This window comes from Eutrigla gurnardus (assembly GCF_963514095.1).
Source record: "Eutrigla gurnardus genome assembly, chromosome: 20".
NCBI lineage: Eukaryota > Metazoa > Chordata > Actinopteri > Perciformes > Triglidae > Eutrigla > Eutrigla gurnardus.
The window spans coordinates 20,239,096-20,261,805 of record NC_139931.1 but is presented as its reverse complement, the minus strand read 5'-3'; the positions used below and the strand labels follow the sequence as shown (position 1 = coordinate 20,261,805).

Genomic DNA, 22,710 nt, shown 5'->3' with positions numbered 1-22,710 from the left:
ACGATAACTTTGGGGTGTGGCCTGGAAAGCCTGGCTGGAAGTGAGTAAAGCGTGTGTGTAACTGGAGTTTAGTGTGGGAGAAACCCCCAACTTGGAAAGGACTTCTCGGACATGGTGGTGGAACCAGAAACGTGGAGTGACTTGCGATAGGGCAATCTCTGGTTTACATCAGTTAGAATGGGTTTATATGGTCTCAAATACAAATGCAACAGTAATGTCGGAGAGGGTTGCGCGCTATGATGGGTAGAATGTCAGCCAGCTCGTCAGGAGCAATTAGGGTGAGGTGTCTTGCAGTCGGGGAAGCATTTTGGTGCACAACGTGGTTCTGCCTTTCGAAGACCTCATGGAGGAAGATAAGATTACATCACTGAAAAACTCCACAGGGGACTTTAAGTATCTTCCTTTGGCAGCCGTTCACATAAGTCCATTTCATACAGACTTATAACACGTCAGGGATAGAGGCTGACATTCGTTTCATATGTGGCTCATTTTGGAGAAGGTCTGTGTTTTTCTCAGAACCCACGGGAGCACAGACAGGATAACAGACAGGATCACCCACTGGATCACGGACAGGATGCCACAGGACCGACAGACGCTGTTGAGCACAGAACAAAAGACAATGGGACAGACATAATGTATGTTAATATTTAAGATAATATAATGTTAATAATATATTTGGGGAAATCAAACAGTAAAACTGCTGGGTTCATCTTGCTTGCTTATGCTGGGTTAGGTGGGTTTGACCCAACACTGCTTTCAAAATAATGACCCGGCGCAGTGGGCTGGAGATATGACCTGAAATCGGGGTTTGGCTTCATTGCCATCTTTCTACTGACGGTAAGTAAAGGTCATGTTATATTTTGCAACTCTTGCACTTCAATATAATGAGACCTCCATGATACCTCTCCTGGGGCCACAGCTGAAACTTGAACATTACCACACAGAGCTGATTTAGGTATGTCTGCATTCATAGGTCAGGATAAAATGGGTCACGTGTTTTTCAAATGTAGAAGATCTTTTGGGCATAATGTATACACCACGTCAATTCAAGAGATAATACTGTAGCTGAGTTTATGTTGTCTGTGTCTTCCATCTTCTTTTACATCTTTGTCTTTTCCTGTGATTCTCAGGATTTCTCCTGGGAGATCAACTGAAAACTGGAACCCTGTTTTTCCCAGCGGAGATCATTTGCATGGCCAGGAAGGAGGAGAGGCTGACCTTCTCACCAACATCCTCTCAGCAGGTATTGGTTGTTGATTCTTTACATTCCTCGATCTGGTTGTAACGTTTGCACTTATGCTACCTCTGGACTTTTGGAATGTAATGAAATGTTCCCGTTAAGAACATATGAGAATATTCCCTTGAGGTACATTACATTACAAAAGCATAACAGTAACGTTATGGCTGCAAATATCTTGAATAAAAACGTCTTGGGTCCCTTGCAGGACTTTGATTAAGTGATATTGGCCTTCTTGATTTCACTTTAAATTGTATTTGATCAGTTCTTGAAGCACCTCAACTGTGTTTTTTGGTTTGTGTTTTTTATTTCTGTATTTTGTGTCTTCAATATTTACACATTTCCCATTATCTACTTGTATTTTTCAGAAAGAAACAGAAGCGCTTATAGTTTTTGAGTTTACAGTTGTCTGCAAATTTCTAACGTTCTGGGAAGGCAATTTCGACCTGTGTATGTAGTTCATGATCATTGTAAAAATGATCAAAATCTTAAAGTGAAATTGCATATTCCAATACCGTAAATCCTCTAATACTGGCCTGTATTCTATTACCGGCCGGTCTCTAACATTGGCCGGTCTTTAATGGAGGCTGGGGCAAGTGTCCACAGGCAGCATTATTTCCACACTTCCCATTCATTGTCAGCCTGCAATGACTTCGGGAGATTTTGGCTGAAGCTATATTAGAGGATTTACGGTATGTAAGAAGCCCTGCAATGCATGCAGAGACGGTGCGCCGCTGCCTCCAGCAAGCTCTCGAAAATCTTTTAAACTGACCTTTGTCGATCTAAAATAAAGACAGATTCAGCAACTGCATAGCTTATTTCTCGCATAAAATGTTTTCAGAAACACATTTCGGTGAACTATAAAGTTTCCAAACGAGCCACCATGTTGGTCTGTTTGAAATCCGGGAGCAGACAGGACAGTTGTGAAAGTGATCGTCCAATCAGGTGCAGCCATGAAGTGTGCACATGATTGTATGAAGGATAGCGCCTGTCAATCATCCTCCTAGTGGCAGCCCACCAAGGGTGCAATACTGGCAAGCGGTAAACGTTGTTTACCGTAATATGGCAGCTGCGGAGCACCTAGTATTTTATAGGTTCAAATAGACACAAAATCTGTTTTTTATTCATTCTACTGGTAGTCCGTTTTGCTCAAATAGAAATAGGGGCCTGTCTCTAATTCTGGCCTCCTTCCAATAAAGGCCTAGGCCGCGATGCGCTTGAGTAAATAAAGGCCCGAGCCTATATTAGAGGATTTACAGTATATATATATAGATATATCCTGATATATATAGATACTGTATATATATATATATATATATATATATATCCTGAGGTCCTGAGAGCGACCCATTCTTTCACACGTTTGTAGAAATAGTCTGCATGCCTAGGTCATCGAGGATTACACCCAGGTTCCTCGCAGTTGACGACGGCAATACTGTGATGCCCTCGACAGTGACCGACAGGTCCATGCGAGGGCAGTATTTCCCTGGGATGAAGAGGAGTTCGGTTTTATTCAGGTTAAGCTTGAGGTGATGTGCAGTTGTCCAGACAGAGATGTCAGCCAGACAGTCCGAGATGCGAGTTGCAATGTGGGTGTCAGAGGACGGGGGAAAAGAGAGGAACAGCTGGGTGTCATCTGCGTAGCAATGGTAGGAGAATCCATGCGATGTGATAACAGAACCTAGTGATCTGGTGTATAGTGAGAACAGAAGCGGTCCTAATACTGAGCCTTGAGGGACACCCGTGTCCAGAGAACAGGGTTTGGACATAGAGCCATTCCATGTGACCTGAAAGGTGCGATTTGTCAGGTATGATGTAAACCAGGCGAGAACAGAGTCAGTTATGCCAAGTTCAGCCAGAGTGGAGAGGAGGATTTGGTGATTGACTGTGTCGAACGCAGCAGATAGGTCGAGGAGAACGAGAACTGAGGAGTGGGACGAGGCTCTGGCGACTCGCAGGGACTCGGTCACTGTGAGAAGGGCCGTCTCAGTGGAGTGAGCAGTCCTGAATCCTGATTGATTAGGGTCTAGGAGGTTGTTCAGCGAGAGATAGGATGACAGTTGGTTGTAGGCGGCACGTTCCAAGGTTTTAGAGAGGAATGAAAGAAGAGATACAGGTCTGTAGCTTTGGATGTCAGTAGCGTCTAGGGTGGGTTTTTTAAGGAGAGGCTTCACGGTAGCTGTCTTAAAATCCGCTGGAATGACACCTGAGGTGAGGGAGGAGTTGATCAGGGTGGTGAGGAATGGCAAGATGTCGTGTGAGATGTCTTGGAGAAGAGAGGAGGGGATCGGGTCGAGGGAGCAGGTGGTGGCACGGTTAGTTGTAACAAGTGCGTGAACATCTTCAGTGGTGAGGGGGCTAAAGCTGGTAAGACCATCCGAGTTGAGGGTTGGGGGAGATGTCTTCTGGGAGGGAATAGGCGTAAATGAGGAGCTGATGTCATTTACTTTCTTGGTAAAGTAAGTAGCAAAGTCATCGGCAGTAAGGAAGGATGGGGGCGGAGGGGTAGGAGGGGTGAGGAGGGAGGAGAACACGGAGAAGAGTTTCCTGGGGTTGGAGGCAGAAGAGTTGATCTTTGCCAGGTAGAAGGCAGATTTAGCTGCCGAAACAGTTGAGGTGAAGTCAGAGAGGAGGCGGTGGTAGTGAGTAAGGTCCTCGTGCTGGCCCGATTTCTTCCATTTTCTCTCTGACGCTCGCAACAATGATCTGTTGGTTCGCAGAGGTTCAGACAGCCAGGGAGGGGGGGGAGATGATCGCGCAGGTCGTGAGATAGGGGGACAGAGAGTGTCCAAAGAAGAGGAGAGTGAGGACATCAGGATGGAGGAGGCTTCCTCAGTAGGTATTAAGGAGAACTGTTCTGAGGATGGTAGCGAGGAGATAACAGTTGAGGAGAGAGCGGAGGGAGTGAGGGATTTCAGGTTGCGGCGGCTGGTGACCATTCGAGGCGTAGAGGGGAGGGATGTGGTGGGCTCCATGGGGAGGGAGAAAGTCACAAAGTGGTGGTCGAACACGGTGAGCGGGGTAACAGAGAGTGCCGAGATGCCACAGGATCTTGTGAAGACAAGGTCAAGTTGGTTCCCAGCCCGGTGAGTTGGTGGAGAGGGGGAGAGCGTAAGGTCAAATGCGGAAAAGAAGTCGATGAATTCAGATGAGTGCAGCTTTCCCGAGTGGATGTTGAAGTCACCGAGGACGACGAGCGGTGTGCCATCATCAGGGGAGCAGCTCAGGAGGGCATCCATCTCATACAAAAAGTCACCGAGAGGACCGGGTGGGCGATAGATCACTATGATGTTGAGTTTGAAAGGAAGGGTGACAGAGACGGCGTGGAATTCAAGTGTAGATCGGGGTAGGTGGTCCAGAGGAAGGATCTGGTAGGACCATCTCGGTGAGATGAGGAGCCCAGTTCCTCCTCCTCGCCCTGTTCGTCTTGGGGAGTGTGAAAACGAGTAGGCAGTTGAAAGGGCAGCTGGAGTGGCAGTTTTTTCTGGGGTGATCCAGGTCTCTGTGAGGGCCAGGAAGTGGAGAGACTGCAGGGAGGCATAGGCTGAAATGGTGTCCGCCTTCTTGACTGCAGACTGGCAGTTCCACAGCCCCCCTAGTACTTCAAGGTCCTTACCGGTGGAGAATGGTGGGTAGCAGAGATTGGATGGGTTACAGCCTCGAGTGAAGGGTCTCCAGTGAAATCTTCTCCAGTGTGATGTCCTGACTGGGATAAGACACATGGCTGCGAGGGGGGGTAAGATGTTATGCCTACCTCGGTGGACTCCCGCAGATAGACTCCCTTGTCTTTGTTCAGCTGTCTTCGTTCAGATGGCCAGACGCTGCAGCTGACGCTGTAGTGACAGCCTTTTTAGTGCGCAGTTTACCGTAAGTACTGTGTGTGACCCCTCCCTCTAATCAAGTCTATTCACTACACCTGAGGTGGCTCAAACTTAGTTGATTACTCACTTAACATATGCAGTTTCACGACACGTGTATGTGTTTATACATTCATATTGGAATATGAAATTACACATGATTCGAAATACAGGATTATCATTCTTTTTAGCTTGTGGCAATAAAAGCATCTGGGACATAATGTGCTTGTTTCACTGCTTCCTCATTTCATAATTATTTGATTTAATCAATGAATCTAGAATTTGACCAAAGTAAGTGATATACTCATAACCCAGAAGTTGGGTTGTATTTTTCTGCCCAGCTGTTGGTAGCTTTTACAATGTGGGTAGTACATATAACCCAACTTGTTGAGTCCGACCAATAACACAATTCTGCTGGTAATAATATTAATATAATAATATAAATAAAATAAACCATCGCTGGGATGGAGCCTTTTCCCTCTAACCGTTTTTAGATTTAAGCATTGCAAAAGTGAAGGAGAATAACTAAGCAGGTTGTGTTGGTGCTCCTACCTGTCTGATGGTGCCCTCTGTGACGCAGATCTTGCCGACAGCCCAGATGGGTACTGCAACCACAGAGGAGAGGGCCATGACCCAGCCCAGACCGTAGGCCCAGTTTGGGTACACATAGCCCCCATTGGATGTCAGGGGCTCGAAGTCCAGAATGAAGCAGATGAAGCAAACCTTGAAGGTAAGTGGAGGAACAAACTCATACTTCTGTGGACAAACAGACTTCATTAACACTGGCAAAGCCAACGTGAAACCTTGAGTTTGACATTTTGTCACTTGATATCTTGGCTGTGGCCATCATGGGTTTTTACAGAATCAGACAGTTGTGGAAGAAGTACCCGAAAGCCACACTTGAGTAAAAGTACAGATATATTCCCAGAAAATGACTCTGGTAAAAGTGATATCATCCAGTAGAATACTACTTCAGTCAAAGTCTTTAAGTATCACATAACTGTACTTAAGTATCAAGAGAATTTTTCTGATATTAAATGTACTGTTCTGATATTAAAGTACAGGTACATGCTGTTAATAAAAAGCAAAGCAGCCTTTGAGATTTATTGGAACTGTTTGACACTTTCAGAATATAAAAACTCTAAAATCAATACCAAGGGTCTTTCCTTACCTTCCCTCCAATCCTCCCATCCACCACCCATTCCTTCCTCTCTCCCTCCATTCATCCCTCCTGTGCTCCATTCCTCCCTTCATTCATTCATCCATCCCTCCTCCCTTCATTCAGTGTTCTCTTTTCTTCAACTTCTTAACATGTCGGAGAAAGCATGTACACCACCTTGCATTACACTGTAGGAACATGAGGCCTTCACAGCAAGGACACTTGTTATCCACACCCAGTGTTTTCCATTTCCCATCCAGGTTTTCCCTCAAAACGAAACTTAACCGTGGTAGGTTGAGAGCACTTGTTTCACTCGCAAATCAACGTTACCAATCTAGCTAGGACCACCACTGATGGGCCAAACCTGCTTGCTACATCCTGTGCCCATGTCCCAACATCATGACAGTTCTAATTTCTTCAAATTTTATTTTATAGCGAGTAACGAAGCTGCAATGGGGAATGTATCGAAGTAAAAGTATACGTTTTATTTGGGAAAAGTAGTGGAGTAAAAGTGAAAGTTGCTACAAATTTAAATACTCAAGTATAAATCCCCCCCCAAAACGACGTAAGTACAGCTATACACCACTGGAATCAGAAACAGATTTATTATCAAGAAGAATTTTACACCAATGAGGAAATTGGCTTGGTGAATAAGGTGCATACATTGAAGACAATAAACAATTTTGCAAACAGAGTAACACAAGGATGGAGCTTATTACATAGTAGTCATTTGTAAGTATTTTGACAAAAATGTAACAATTGACTTAATGAACTGACAACATAGTGTTTAAGGGTTTAAGTTCTAAGATGAAAACATGAACTCCCAGACCATACAACACCGTGGTGGCAACCTGTCATCACCAGGTAGCCCCGCCCCTCTGATAATGTACTAAATGAACATCATGCTGGATTGAAGAAGACTTGAAACTAGAGATTGAGACCATAAACTCATGTTTACAATGTTTACTAAGATAATACATCAAGAGAGAAGTAGGACCATTTAAATACATGTAACCTAAATTAAAGTAGTAGGTCATTTGACTCTTGTGCATTAAATTAGCACAATTCAACCAAATTGTTCAAATTTGAGATCCCCTGAGGAAACTGTATAATTTCTGATTCAGGCTGTATCAAAACATTTAGGCCCTGGAGAGACTCCGTTTTAAGTTTTAAGTCTTTATTTCATGTCCTTTCTACTTTGATTCAGTATCTTGCAGCAGTAAATATAGTGTCACTCACCAGGCAGATCAGAGGGGTGAAGTAACGCCAGCACAGTTTGAAAATAACCCATGGCCTCTGTCCTGTCATGACCTCAACCGCATCACACATCTGCTCAGCCCCTGCATCATTAGAAGAAAAAATCATCAGAAAGTTTATTGCCAAGTACCTTTTCACATACAATTATTACAGATCGTTAGTGACAATTTAACCTTCCGATGTAAAAGCCTGATTTGGGTCAGACTAACTGATCTGCCTCTGTTGACCAACAAAAATCTTATAATCGTGTGAATAGACGAGTGAAGTAAAAACAACACATAAATAAATCATACTGTTTGTTAACTAAATATAATTCTAACTAACTTGCCATCAATCAGTTAAAAAAGACAAATTGTTTTACTTTCATCTTCATTTATATTTTATTTTACAGCTCATGTTTTTAATTTTTGTCTTAATACATATTTTATATGTATAATATGTTCAATTTACACTTTCTTTGTGCTTTTTTTATCATTATTATTAAGATTGAAACATGCATGGATGCCGCTTACCAAAGGCCCAGCCAGCAGCCACACACTGGACCATAGACACAAATAAGATACATGCTCCATTAGCACCATAGTAGTCAATCAGCTGGAACAGGTACACTCCTCCCTGGACAACACACAGAGGTACATACATGTAATGTCACTTCAAATAAACTCAGTGTTTCTGGGTAAGATCACATCAGCTTGACCTTACAAACAATGCCAATAGAAAGTCAGTTATTATCCTTTGTCATGAGCCCAATGTTCATAGGTTGAGTAGAAATGTATTTTAGCCAAAGAGCCGCAAGGAGGAAGTCTGGGTGAATCCGGTGGATGTGTCAAACACACCCAGTTTTTCACCCAGGAGACTACATGTGAAACCAAAAGAAGTTGGCTTTTTTTTTAATTATGAAGGCTATGTAAGTCATTTTGGGGACTCCACATTATTCACAAACCCCAAAAACACCAAAAGTCAGAAAAATGGCCCAGTGGACAGAAAGCCCATTTTGCCGACAGCCCGTTATCCCTAAAAAAAAGCCCACTGTTCCCAAGGCCATTTGTTCTGAATGTATACACTCTGTGTAACAAATAGAAATGTGCCTGGAACTGTGGAAACCTGCCTGTGAGATCTTGGTGACATGTGCGCACTGCGCGCAGGTGAGCCAAACTGCCACTCCGCCAGCTGTAATTCGCCTTGCGCCGAGAGTAGACCAGGTTGGAGCTGGCGGGCTTTCGGCGCAGTCTCGGCGCGGCTTTTTGGCACGAAACTTCCACTGCGCCAAGCTGAATCTGTGACGCTTCCCCCTGCTGCGCCGCCACACCCATCTCGGCGCAGGCGATCCACCAAACTGCCAAACTGACCGTGCGCAAGGCTGCTCTGGTCGAAACTTGCATTGCGCCTGCTCCGCCACCCTGCACCACCCTACGCTGCGTGACGAATCTAGGGCCCCAAATTGTTTGCCACCACCGTGCTGTTAAGAGTTCATGGTCATTTCATGTATTTCTGTGTGTATTACCTGAGTGACGAGAGAAATCTGTATTATGAAGCTGATGGAGCAGAAGAAGAGGAGGAAGAGTTCTCTGCGCCAGGGTCTGTGCATCTGTCCTGGGAACATGTCGATCACTGACGAGGTTATAGTTTCCAAACCTGTAAACTAGCACATACAAACAGAAAAGAGAATAACTTACATGTTTACAGTGTTATGTGGTGCAGGAACGGCCCTTAATGGGTAATCAAGGACCTTTTGAATCAGACTCTAGTCAATACGGAGGTCATGGCAGGTTAATCGTGCATTTACATGCTCCCAGGCTAGCCCATTCACAGATTTAGGAAGTGTTTCCTATACTTGTAATATGGAAACAACATGGACACTATGAAGATGTGTTGTGTTTTAATGCTCAGAGAGAGGACACAGGGGGAGGAGGAGGGGTCACACTAGGGGAAGGAGGAGAGATGTCAGGAAGGCATGGACATGTGTGTGAGCTCTGTGACTGAAATGTTTCACTTTGGATCACAGCAGATCAACAGTCATGGAACTTTCCACACCTGCTAATGATTTTATTTGTTGTCTCATCTGCTCACACTTCGCACGCACCTCAGACAGCGGTCAGGGAGATAGATGGCTTTGAATGTGTCTAAACTTGCGCCACGAGGAGGTGGCGGCAGCACAGGTAGGTGTCCACGACACTGCCAGGCACTCCACGACCGCATATGAGCGAGGGCCCGTCACGACACTGCTTGCTGTTTTTATTATTATTATTATTATTATTATTATTATTATTATTATTATTATTATTATTAATAGGATGATACCTGCCCACAGTGGTGTAGTGGTAGTTGATGAGGTGGTTGTATTGTGTGGGTATACTCTATATTCCAATGGCTTTCTGGCTGATTGGGTATACTGTATACCACCAGAAAAAGAGGAGTTGAAGAACAAATGGCTAAAATTGATTTTCCTCCCTATTCCTCAGCAAAGCAACTTCTGTTATCCAGTTATGGTAAGGGACAGGATATTAATGACAAACACACTAAGTGGTTGACCAATGGCATCAGAGTGGGCCAGGTGACTAGTAGAGCAGATTGGATTTTTGGGAGGGAGGGGAAGGAGCTCAAACTGAGCATTTCATAGAGAAGCTGAGAAGAGCTGCTTTTATATGGAAAAAAGGAGCGTTATAGGTCCTATTTATGTTGCTTTAAGGACACTTACAGTACGTGGCATGGTCTTTTGGTCTTACCAATGTGTCCAGTCCCAACAGAATGAGCATAATAAAGAAGCAGGCAGCCCACAGCTGAGGCAGGGGCATCATGGCAACAGCTTGAGGAAATGCGATGAACGCCAGCCCAGGACCTGTGACAACAGAGGAGACATCTCCTTGTTTTCGACTTTCTCTTCCAGTCAAATGTGATGGTATATTTCACATTGGTTTTGGTTTTTAACAGAGACAGATCATACCTGATTCAACCACCATGTTGATGGGAATTCCCTGTTTGTCAGCCATGAAGCCCAGAACTGAGAAGACCGCAAAGCCGGAAACAAAGCTGGTGCCACTATTGAGCAAACACAGCCACAGACTGTCCCTGCAGACACACACATAGAGCTTAGCATTCAGATCAGTACTGAGACCTGCATGTATGAGTGGAACTACTGATGGCATGACTTACTTATAACAATTGTTTTTGACTTTGTTGTAGCTGCCCAGTGTGATTATGGAACCTGATGCAACACCATAGGAAAAGAGAACCTGAGCGCAAGCGTCCATCCACACCTGATGAACAAAGATTTATAAAAACATATGTGATTAGGTTGTCAGTACCATATCAGTGTATCCTGCGGGGTTATTGTTTTATCTACATTTTGTGAATTTGGGTTAATAAGAAAAAAACCTTCCCTCTCAAATAAACTAGACACTGTGAAGCTGCATGATTTGACCACGCTGTTTTACCTGAAAGTCTGCCAAGCGGGAAGGATCTGGATACAGGTAGTAGACCAAACCCTGCGAGGCTCCTGGCAGTGTCACTCCCCTCACCAGCAGGATGGCCAGCATCACATAGGGAAACACAGCCGTGAAATACACCACCTGGAAAGTTCAGTGGCTATTTTACATACTGCTGTTCATACACAAAGGCTCAATCAGGTTAGCACTCATCCTATACACATATTAAACATACAAGGACCACTGTAAGAAAGAAACAGCATTGCGAAATCTTGACTTGTACAAAAGAAAATGATGATTGTTGCTAAATGGTGACAACACACGTCAGTGGGGCCGTATTGTTCCTCACCAGGAAGAGAGCTGACATACAGATGGATGGCTGGCTAGTTAGCTGGGTATCTAGTAAGCTAGGTATCTAGTTAGCTAGGTAGCTAGTTATCTAACTAGCTGGGTAGCTAGTTATCTAGGTAGCTAGTCATTTATGTATCTAGTTAACTCCAGTTTGCTAGGTAGCTAGTTATCTAACAAGCTGGGTAGCTAGTTATTAGGGTTGCACATCTCTTGGCGATAAACGGTTCGATATGCATCTAGATACACAGGTAACGATTCGATTCAAAAACGATATCCTTTTATTACGGACCGATTCGATTCAAATCGATTCCATACAGTGTAAGAACGATGCGATTCGATTCTACGGTTAATATTTGTTGTAGATATTTTAATAAAGAAGCTGATTCTATTAAAGTGACAGTACAATAGTTTCTTTTCAAATATGTAAAATACCACAAATCCCCAAGCATTGTGGCTGTATGGCACTGGCAAAAAAAAAAAAAAAAACAGAACAACAAAATCACATGTCAATGTATTTATTTTTAGACATGGACCGGTCGCATCGGTTTATCGTTTCCAACCCTACTAGTTATCTAGGTAGCTAGTCATTTATGTATCTAGTTAACTCCAGTTAGCTAGGTAGCTAATTATCTAGGCTTCTTTCTAGTTTTATAGGTTTGACCCTTGAATCCTCGCACCAAGACAGACCTTTCCCGTGATACGGACCCCTTTCCAGATGCAGAAGTAGCAGACCACCCAGCAGGCCAGGAGACACAGCAGTAGCTCCCACTTTACTGCACCAACCTCCTCTATGCCTCCAGACATGGACAATACTCCTCTCCTGCATGGGGACAGCAGACCATCATTGATGGTTGCACACATCCAGAATGAGTATATTTGACAAGAAAACAGAATGCTTGATACACTGCTGCTGTGAGCTTGTTGTGACACTGACTCACTCCCAGAATTCAGAGACTGAAGACTTAGTGAAATTTCCAGAGGTGCAGTTTACTGTCAGGTTACCACTGTCTGTTGCAGACCAATTTGTGGAGGTAAGGTCCACACATCTGTCTGTTGATAAGAAGACAAGATAATTATGTGTTCATCTACACAGTAACTGAAATATTTATCAGAATGTGTCATTTGGTTATTGTTTCAGTCATGATGATGATTGCTGGAAAGTAAACATCAATGGAAACAATGGAAGCTTTAAGCTTTCAAGAAGAATCTTGTATGTGGGAGGAAATGCTTTCATTGCCCCTCAAATAGATACGTAGGGCCCTAGTTTCGTGGCGCAGCGCAGGGCGGTGCAGGGTGGCGGAGCCGGCGTAATGCAAGTTTCGACCCACGCAGTCTTGCGCACGGTCAGTTTGGCAGTTTGGTGGATCGCCTGCGCCAAGATGGGTGTGGCGGCGCAGCAGGGGGAGGCGTCACAGATTCAGCTTGGCACAGCGGAAGTTTCGTGGCAAAAAGCCTCGCCGAGACTGCGCTGAAAGCTCGCCAGCTTCAACCTGGTCTACTCTCTGCGAAAGGTGCAAGGCGTAAATAAAGTCCATTCATTCAATGCGAATCACAGCTGGCGGAGTGGAAGTTTGGCTGACGCCGCGCAGTGCGCACACGTCACCGAGACCTCACAGGCAGGTTTCCACAGTTCCAGGCATATTTAAATGCAATAAATAACCACAACACACACTATTTAATGCAACTAATTGAATCAACACGTGAATTTATATCTATATAGATTGTCCCGTCACATCTGACGTCAGATCAAAGGCGGATGGCACGCGTAACGGAAACTCAGCCTCTCGGACCAACACATCTCCCTCGCTCTCTCCTGTTTTTTTATAATATGGGCATTGTTATTATTATGATACGCACGCACAGCGCGTGATGCGCGTGGTGGGAGCGGCGGCGCTGCTTCTGTCGTCGGGTTGTCAAGTGACGGAACTTGCACTGAACCTCCCCTAACGTATTAAAGGTGAGGAGAGGAGCTCATTTGATTGGTGAAGATCTGAATCGGCTGTATTAATCCCAGTCCACGCCTCGTCTCCTCCTCGTCTCCCACTCACGCCTTCTTCTCCTCCCTCTTTCCCACTTGCGCGGGTGGGAGTGACGGGAGGTGTGCCTGCGCGAGCCTGCGCGGTGCACGAAACTTGCAAAGTCTAGGCGGACACACCCCGTCGGCGTGGCGCAGGTGCGCTGAGAGCTGACTGCGCCTGGTCTACGAAACTAGGGCCCGTAGCCTTACTAATGGCTTGTTCAACTGCCAGCTAAAGTTTCTGTTTTGGCATATCCAGATTGTATCCTTATTGTGTTAGGAATGTTTAGACAGCAAAACAAACACAAATGGAATGCAATGTTTCCAAATGAGATTCAAACTACATTTGGAGGACAAGGACAACTTGGAGTAGAACAAATGTGTTTGCTGGAACTTTTACTTTAATTTTCTGCTGCTTCCCCATCGCAATCAATATCACACTCCTCCATTGCTGTGTTTTTCAGGCGCGTAAAACTGTGCAATCCACATGTTGACGAGTCTGCAGCTTGCATATAGAGGCATACTGTGATACCACTTTTGGAGAAATAGTAGCACATATTAATAAAAAACTATGTGAGTGAGATCTTTCAGGGAAGTCTATTATGTGCTTTAATTTGCAGTACATCTGCCCACTATCATCCCATACTGACCTGTGTTCCAATTATTGTTGCATGTTGCCCAGGGCAGAGGGGCTTGGAAACAGTAAATGAGGTAGAGGAGGGCCCAGGCCAGAATAATGATGTAGAATCTGGAATAAAGCTGGATCACTATGATTGAATAACCAGTTCCTAGAGAGAGAGAGAGAGAGAGAGAGAGAGAGAGAGAGAAAGAAAGAGAGAGAGAACATACTTACAGCATTATTTACATTTACATTTACATCTGCGTCTGCTAAATGACCTCATTTAGCGTCTGCTAAATGACCTCATTTAGCAGACGCTTTTGTCCAAAGCGACTTACAATAAGTACATTTGTCAAAAGAAGGAAACAAGGAAACCACAACGAATCATTGCCGATAAAGTAAGAGCTAAAAGTAGAACAAGTGTTAGGTCCTCATCTGAGTAAACTAGTAGTTCAAGAGCAACAGTGCTACGATCAGAGTGCTATAGGTATGACAATGATACTGGTTAGATACATAGTCAAGTTTATGGACCTGTGTCCCCATAGCATCCACATCTGGCAGCACTGAGGAAGCTTCATCTCAGAATTTCATGAAAAAAAACCTGCAAACAATATACCACCAATGTAACACTTGCATGCAAAACCATCCTCCTACAGCTGACAGGTACTGTTTGGCTAGAAGGCCTGCAGATGTGACGGTTGCTGAAGCAAAAACCAGGGTGTGGGAGGAGTTTAGGGAGACAATGCAGAAGGACTTTTGATTGGCCTCAAGGAAGTTCTGACAAATCATTAGATGACTCAGAAAGAGAAGGCAGGGCTTGCCTTAATCTTTGTTCAGAAGAGGAGGAGCTGAGCTCTTGATTTACCAGTCCATCTATGTTCCAACCCTCACCTATGTTCATGAGGTTTGGGTAGTGACCGAAGGAATCAGACATCTGGAGGCAGCTCAAAGTAGAGCCACCGCACCTTCGTATTAAAAGGAGCCAGTTGAGGTGGTTCGGGGTTCTAATCAGGTTGTCTTCATCCTCCAAGAAAAAACAGATGTGATGTCATTACCCTGTGTCAGCGGGCAGAGCTTGGTCCAGCAGGTGATGGCACCCTCCTGTGTGTACTGACCAATCACAGTCTCCAGCAGGAAGAGTGGCACGCCGCACAGCACAGCAAAGAAAACGTAAGGCAACAGGAAGACACCTGCAGACACAGAAATAGACCTGAGACCGGTGATGCTGTGCAATGGGTTTAATCTGCATCACAATTTCTAAAACCCTTAATCCCAGTCTCTGAACCAAACAGTCAGTGACCTAAACCCATTTATTGAAAGCTTAAACACGATTCTACCCCAGATTCCAGAGCAGCACCAACTTTTGCTGGTCTTGAACCGTTCACAAACCTATGCCAGGGCCTGGGGGCGGGGTTAATGCTGCAATTCTACTAATGTTACGGATCCTGGTAAGTTTCACTTTTCAAATGTTTCACCTTGTTGCAAACCAGCTACACATTTCTAGTTTACCAAGCTTATGATTACGTTCGTGGCAATGCTTCCTTTGGTAATGTAAGCTGACCAGCTAGCTAGCTAGCATGATATTGCTAATAATAACGTTGTTAACCATTGTTGTTGTTGTTATGAGGGTCGCCGGGTCAGAAGTCAGGCTCAAGGGGCGGGGCGATGACGTATGCGTTTTTGCCGTCGACACAAAAACGAAGACAAAATGGAGAGGCAGCATATTTTTCTTTTTCACCCTGGGACCTGGTTTCAGAAAAGTGCATTTTCAGGCACCGAAAACGCCAGATCCGTGTGGACAGCCGGCCGAAATGCACAAGACTTGTGTGTTTACACACAAAAAAAGTTTCTGTTTGGACGGGTCCTAAAACTTGTTCGGGCAGGTCGTCGGTTAGTTGAAGGTTCTCCACGGTGGAGGGGGGAGGGCTTCCTGTCGTTGGTAGTTGTTTGATGCCGGATCATCGGCTGAAAACGGGTTTATCAGCTTCTCAGTGTAGCTTCTCTTTGCTATTCTGATCTCCTTCATCAGTGTGTTTGTGGTTGTTCAGGATCCTGTCACCCCTTCTGTAGGCCTCCTCCTTGGCCTGATGGAGCTACCTAAGTTTTGCAGTGAACCAGGGCACACACATTTGCTCACAAAAATGATGTATGATGGCACAGTTTTAGTTAGTCAAGATCTGTAGATGCAGCCTCAAAAACATCCAATCAGTGCAGTCGAAGAAGCCTGGAGCTCCAACGGATAACAGAGCGATAAGCGTCCTTTAATGTGGTGTAGCAGTGGTCCAGAGTGTTTCTGTCCCTGGTGGGACTGGGACATCATGTTTCAGTGGCCCCTTTCAGGGCCTATTCAGACTGTACCTTTCCATCGACGGACCTCATTGACTTTGCATGGGATTGCATCATATTATGCCGAATTTAATTGTGGGTCCGCTCCACTGCATCGCTTGCGTCGCTTTTCAGGCGCCGACGGATCCATCAGCCAATCAGATCTTGTCATGCAAATAATATGCAAATAAACTATGCTGACGCTGGCAAATAAAATCGTCGTTTTAGTACGTCTGGGGAAAGCACACATAAAAAGCAGATGTAAACAAAACATCAAGGAAAGGTTAATAATTGCAGTTGGGAACAGGCCGATTCTTTATGATCAGATCCTGTGTTTATATACAGGGACCGAATTACTAAAAACGTTGCCTGAATTTGCCAACTAGCGGGAATCGATATTAATGGCTGCTGGCTTCACTTTGTGTCATAAGTGAAAAACACATACAGTGAGTCTTGCTCCATTGCCATCTCTGCACGGAAAACAATCCTTCCTGTGCATGAGCATTGAGTGTGCACGGAGAGGAGGGGCTGTTCACAGAGAGGAGGGGCTATTCACAGAGAGGAGGGGCTATTCACAGAGAGGAGGGACTGTTCACATAGAGGAGGGGCTTTCTACAGAGAGGAGGCGCTGTCCACAGAGAGGAGGGGCTACTCACAGAGAGGAGGGGCTGTTCACATAGAGGAGGGGCTGTCTACAGAGAGGAGGGGCTGTCCACAGAGAGGAGGGGCTACTCACAGAGAGGAGGGGCTGTTCACAGACGGGTCTGAGAGAGCGAGACAGAGAGAAAGCGGGGGGAGGGGCTGATGCTCTGCACGCAGCTCGACAATACGATTTTACCCATTTTAAATAGGTAGAAAAAATCTAATCAATATCAATGTTGATATTCTGGTGGCCCGCTACAAATAAATACATTTATGGGAAACGATGGTGTGTGTGTGTGTGTGTGTGAACGAGAATGACAGGGAGAAAGAGTGCTATGCGGAGATGAATGAACGGAATGATATTCATATTTCAAAATCGCATTGCAAAAAAAAAATAAAAAATCAATTAGTGGTGATCGATGTTGATTCTATGGTGCTGTGCCACACATTGGTCTATGTATGGGAAACACTGCAGTCTGAACAGGCCCTCACTCGTTCCGTAAAGCCGGGGTGCTCTCTAAACGCACACACCATTGTGGTGTTACGCCGCAAATTTTTTTATTTCTAAGCACTCCGGTTCACAGCATATTTTGACTCGCCTTTCCACCATTACGGCGGAACCGTTTGTCTAAAAGGGGCTATAGAAATACAATGCAGCAGATCTTGAGAAATTCCTTGAGAAAAAAAGTTTGTTCTGTTGATGAGCATATATTGTACATATATATATATATATATATATATATATATATATATATATGTGTCAGAGTTTTCTGTTCAACTGATTCCCTCAGTGTAAGATTAATACATCTCATGAGTTGGGTCGGTAAGTTATTAAGCGTCTGCTTCTCCAGGCAAAGCAAGGCCACACACAAGACACTGGTGTGTCTCTCACGCCGAACACACAATTCTTCCCTTTGACCTAGACAAAATACAGAAGACGCCTGTCGCGTCCTCAACATAACCTGGAATACATGTACATATACACACAGTCATTAACGCTAACATTTCACATATCACCTGCCATTCCTTTTACACAATCCACATTCCTTTTGCCTTCATTCTTATAGATTAAAAGTTCTTCTTCAGCTTGTATAGAGCTTTAGATATTGCAGATGTAATTAAGCAATCAATAACAGATGCTGACCCTAACTTTTGAGATTATATTCCTGGTTTCATGACGGGTGCAATCATCTCAAATGATAGTTAGAGTAGTTACAGTATATGGATGATGTGAGTTCCACCTTACCTCCTCCGTTCTTATAACACAGGTAGGGGAACCTCCACACGTTGCCGAGGCCAACCACATTGCCTGCCGATGCCAGAATATATTCACTTTTGTTCCTCCACTGTTCCCTGTTTCTCACTGTGGTCTCCATCGCTGTTCCCTCTTCAGTCCTCTGATCAGTATTACTCCACAACCGCCGTTCTGCTGTTGACAGAGTAACTCCACTGACTGTTCTGCCCCAGGGCCATAGTGGAGGACGTAAGTGGTTAATCTCTGTCATAAAGTTTTTTCCCGATTGCTAAACGACAGCGGACACAGTCTGCACAGCAGCAGTTCATGTGGACCAAACTCTAGCTCCTTTTTCATTGCTTGAACACAGTTTTATGAACTCTCCACACTTCTCTTTTGACTTTAACCACAACCTGCACAACTCTGTCGATTTAAAGCACTTTGTTCAAATGTTAACACACCGCTGTCTAAACTGTAAACCTCACATTCAACACAGGATGATTTCAGCCTGCTGATTTTAAACACTGATGATCTTCAGCTGAAAACCTCAGCAGGTGTCTGGTTTTAGACAAGTTGGTGAACACATGGAGATATAGAGAAAAAGAAGTGAGACTTTTTTTAGGAAATGGACCAAGGAAGACAGGTGGAGGGAGAAGAGTGACAGGGAGACAGGTTGGTGTAAGGAGAAGAGTGGCAGGGAGACAGGTTGGTGGAGGGAGAAGAGTGGCAGGGAGACAGGTTGGTGGAGGGCAGGCCCGGTTCTACGGGGGTGCATAAGCATGCATTGCACCCCCAAAAAAATAGTTTGCACCCTCAATTAAAAAAAAAAAAAAAGATTTTCATTTTTAGAAATATGATAAAAATAATAAAATACTTGCTCACAAAACAAATTGTAGTTAAACTTGTGACAATTTCCATTAAATACCGTTGAGATATGAGCTTCCAACATCACTCTGACTGTTCACCAAACTGTCAAAATCACTCCGCATTTATGTATGGTGTTTTGTTTATATGTTGCTTGGCAACAGTCCGCTCAGTGGGGATCTATTTTTGTTGGCGGAAGCAATTTCATCCGTTTATATGATTAAATAAACAAACAAATCACAATCTATTGTCAATTATTATTATTATTAACAGTACATTTTACGAAATATAACTGTTGTATAAAGTAATATCACGCTCGAGGTCGCAATGTTGTCGCTCTATATCAGCGCTGCTGTGATAGCCTTCGGCGGCCGGTGGCCGACCGCGTCGTGTGTCGTGTGCAAAATGATACCATCTTTTAAGCACAGTAAATGTTTGTTGTCCCAACATGTCAGTAGAACTACGCAGAAGTGCTTGTCTATGGTAGAGAGGCCTGTGTGTATAAAAGCGAAGTCTGAACTGAAGCTGGGTAGCTGGTTTTAGTATAGTACTGGTGCACCCTCTGTAATCTCAGATGCACCCCAAGGCATTCTGTTCTGGAACCGGGCCTGGTGGAGGGAGAAAAGTGGCAGGGAGACAGGTTGGTGGAGGGAGAAGAGTGGCAAGGAGACAGGTTGGTGGAGGGAGAAGAGTGACAGGGAGACAGGTTGGTGGAGGGAGAAGAGTGACAGGGAGACAGGTTGGTGGAAGAGGAAAACCACATACAATGAGTATCATTCCTGTGGTTTCGCTCAAGGACATTTTTTCGTTGCTAAAGTTCATCTCGTGTTACATTCTGGATTTTAGAGTAAAAAGATTTTAAGTAAAATGACAACATTTTTAAAGTATTCCATTCATTCCTAATTAAATGTCTTGCCCTGATAATCTCAAAATTTATAAATATAAATATGAATGAATTTATTGAGGAAAGGAAAAATTGCCAGGAGGAAGTATTCAAAGAAAGAGCTTTATTGACAACACAACTGTACAAATTTGCCCACACAACAAACAAATTGGTAAATTTTACAGCCGCCTGCGGTGCGTGGCCCTGTACTTGGGAGTCTTCTCTAATCGCGACTGTAGAGTCGCACAGAGCTCGGTGAGCTCCTGGCTACGAGAGGATGGAGGTCACACAATCCATCCAGACACCCCGCCAACGACGCCGTCCTCCTCATCAGACATCATGTCTTTGGTGGCGCACTTCCAACGGTCCACCTCATCGCCAGCAAGCACACTCCGTCTCGCTTCCAGCAGCTGTAAAACAATAAATAAAGACAATCAGTACTGCGCGATGCACTGCGCATGGACACAACACATCTATTAATGCACCTGAAAAATAGGTTTAGGTAGGTTTGGTCACACACAACGTCGGTAAAAACGGCACATTTTCCGCTTCGCTTGCGCTCGCTAACCTCTATGGTAAATTAGCGTCAGTAGGCTAGCCGGCTGCCAGGACCTTCGATTCGTAACGTTAACGTACAATGCCAACAACAATAAAGTAACGTTCATTATCAATACGATTTAAAAGTGAGCTGGAAACATAAAAGTCATGTTACAGTATACTTACATGTGTACGCGGTTTGTGTCGGGCTGTCGCCAGAATCACCGCAGTCGTCCGCCATTATCCAAAACTTGTGAAGTCAGACGAGCCGCAATGCATTTTGGGAAATAATTATAGGCTGGAAGCTGATGCGCTGAATGGAGAACAAGTGCGCCACTCCGCCTCGACCGCCGACACGCCCACCGGACACACCCCGAGGAGGAGCCGGTGAGGGAGAGGAAGGAGGGGGAAAACATACAATCAGAACAGAAACCCCAAACTGTCCCGGCAGAACCGTGACACACCATCTATTATAAACACCGGAAACCACGGCCGCAGGTGTTCCTGATTCCCAGGCTCGCCTCACAACTACAGCCACTACAGGGGGAAGAGAAACGCACACAGACACAGGCAGCATAGAGCACCGACATGTAGCACAGACAGCCCTGGGCCGTCACAATATATATATTCATACTATTAATTTGACTTACGCATTCACACAGTCGATGAGTTTTTGCCAGCTGTCCTTCCTGCATTTGGCAGATGAAATTGTTGCTCTTTGCCTGTATTATATGTTTAAAGGGATAGTTCGGAATTTTGGACATAAGACCTATTTTCCAAGTGAGCCGGTGTGTTTGAGACGTCTGGATACGTTTTTCAAAAAATGTCATTCAGTTCTTCTAGTTGCCGAGTTCGCTTATGCTATGGCTAACGCAAGTCAACGGTTCTTAGCTAGACAAGCATTAAAAACAGTCTTGCCCACTCCACAGTGCACCCGAGGCAAATCAATTGAAACACTAGACGGTCGATGTACATATCTGTGTTGATAGAATAATATTTGAAATAAAACTAACCTCGCATCGCATGAATCATCCATTTTTGAGGAACTAGTTTCTCAGCAGCAGCGGAACTTTACTTTGCTCCGTCAGACTCAAAACTCTAAGACGCGCCGCCCGAAATACTGCCCGTAAATAGGCAATCGAACCGGGCCAAACTGTCGGCACTTATACCCCCAAGGCTGTCTGAAAAGCCCTCGGAGCTAGCTCGAACACCGGGCAGCCCACGGCCACGTAAAGCCACAATTACGCGCCGCAAACCAAGACCACTGCTCCGTCCGGAGAACCGTAAACCCTCGGACGCGTTGCGGGGATTCCCTCCGGTAAATAGACACATGAACACCGCCGAATAGTCGAGCCTCGTGCCCTCAGAGCTGGGTGAAAAGCCCTTGGACCGCAGACCAACACCGGGCAGCGGGCGGCTCCGCGAATCCACACATGCGGACTCTCGGTCGGACTCAAAACTCTAAGACGTGTCGGCCGAAATACTGGCCGTAAATAGCCAATCAACCGGGACGAATTGTCGGGACTCACGCCCTCAGACCTGGGTGAAAAGCCCTTGGACCTCACGCAAACACCGGACAATTACGCACCGCGAACGCAGACCTCTGCTCCGTCCGTAGACCCGTAAACCCTCGGACGAGTTGCGGGGGATTCCCTCCTGGCACCACCAGTCTCCGTTTGTTCGGTCCCGGTTCTCAGCTCCAGCTATCTCGGTCTCCACAGACGCTCCTCATCAGAGTCTTCAAAAGTTTCAGTATATTCTCCAAAAGTGTCAATTTCTGTGAGATTGAAGAAACTAGCACTGCAGGCTACTCTGCTACTGTAGCAATGACAGCAGGTAAACAAACTATTATAGAACCGGTAACTTATAAGCGCTAGGTGATATCACTCCGCCGCTGCCATAGCCTACTAGGAAGTACGACATGCTGCTGCTGCTGCTGAGACATAAATCCTTAAAAATGCAAGGTTGGTTTTATTTCAAACATTCTATCAACACATATGTACATCGATAGTCTGCCGTTACAATGGATTTGCCTCGGGTGCACTGTGGAGTCGGTATGAGTGTTTTTAATGCCTGTCTAGCTAGGAACCGTTGACTTGCGTTAGCCATAGCATAAGCGAACTCGGCAACTAGAAGAACTGAATGAAATTTTTTGAAAAACGTATCCAGACGTCTCAAACACACCGGCTCACTTGGAAAATAGGTCTTATGTCCAAAATTCCGAACTATCCCTTTAACTTCTTCATATTTCTGTAAGATTATGGTTTGCTCCTCGTATGTGAAATATGCCGCTCCGCTGCCGT

General features: G+C 44.9%; 1 protein-coding gene across 1 annotated transcript; it reads right to left on the bottom strand.

The window, feature by feature from the left end:
* Positions 1–411: 411 nt before the first annotated feature.
* LOC311030475 (sodium- and chloride-dependent GABA transporter 3-like) lies at positions 412–18,265 on the bottom strand (the record flags this gene model as incomplete). Its single annotated transcript, XM_084036243.1, has 14 exons — positions 412–595; positions 5,647–5,817; positions 7,493–7,593; positions 8,023–8,125; positions 9,015–9,152; positions 10,237–10,349; positions 10,455–10,579; positions 10,664–10,767; positions 10,945–11,079; positions 11,974–12,106; positions 12,225–12,336; positions 13,954–14,091; positions 14,978–15,112; positions 18,136–18,265. The coding sequence occupies 14 exons, from the start codon at positions 18,263–18,265 to the stop codon at positions 440–442; spliced, it is 1,794 nt and encodes a 597-aa protein (XP_083892369.1). The 3' UTR covers positions 412–439.
* Between the last annotated feature and the right edge of the window lie 4,445 nt (positions 18,266–22,710).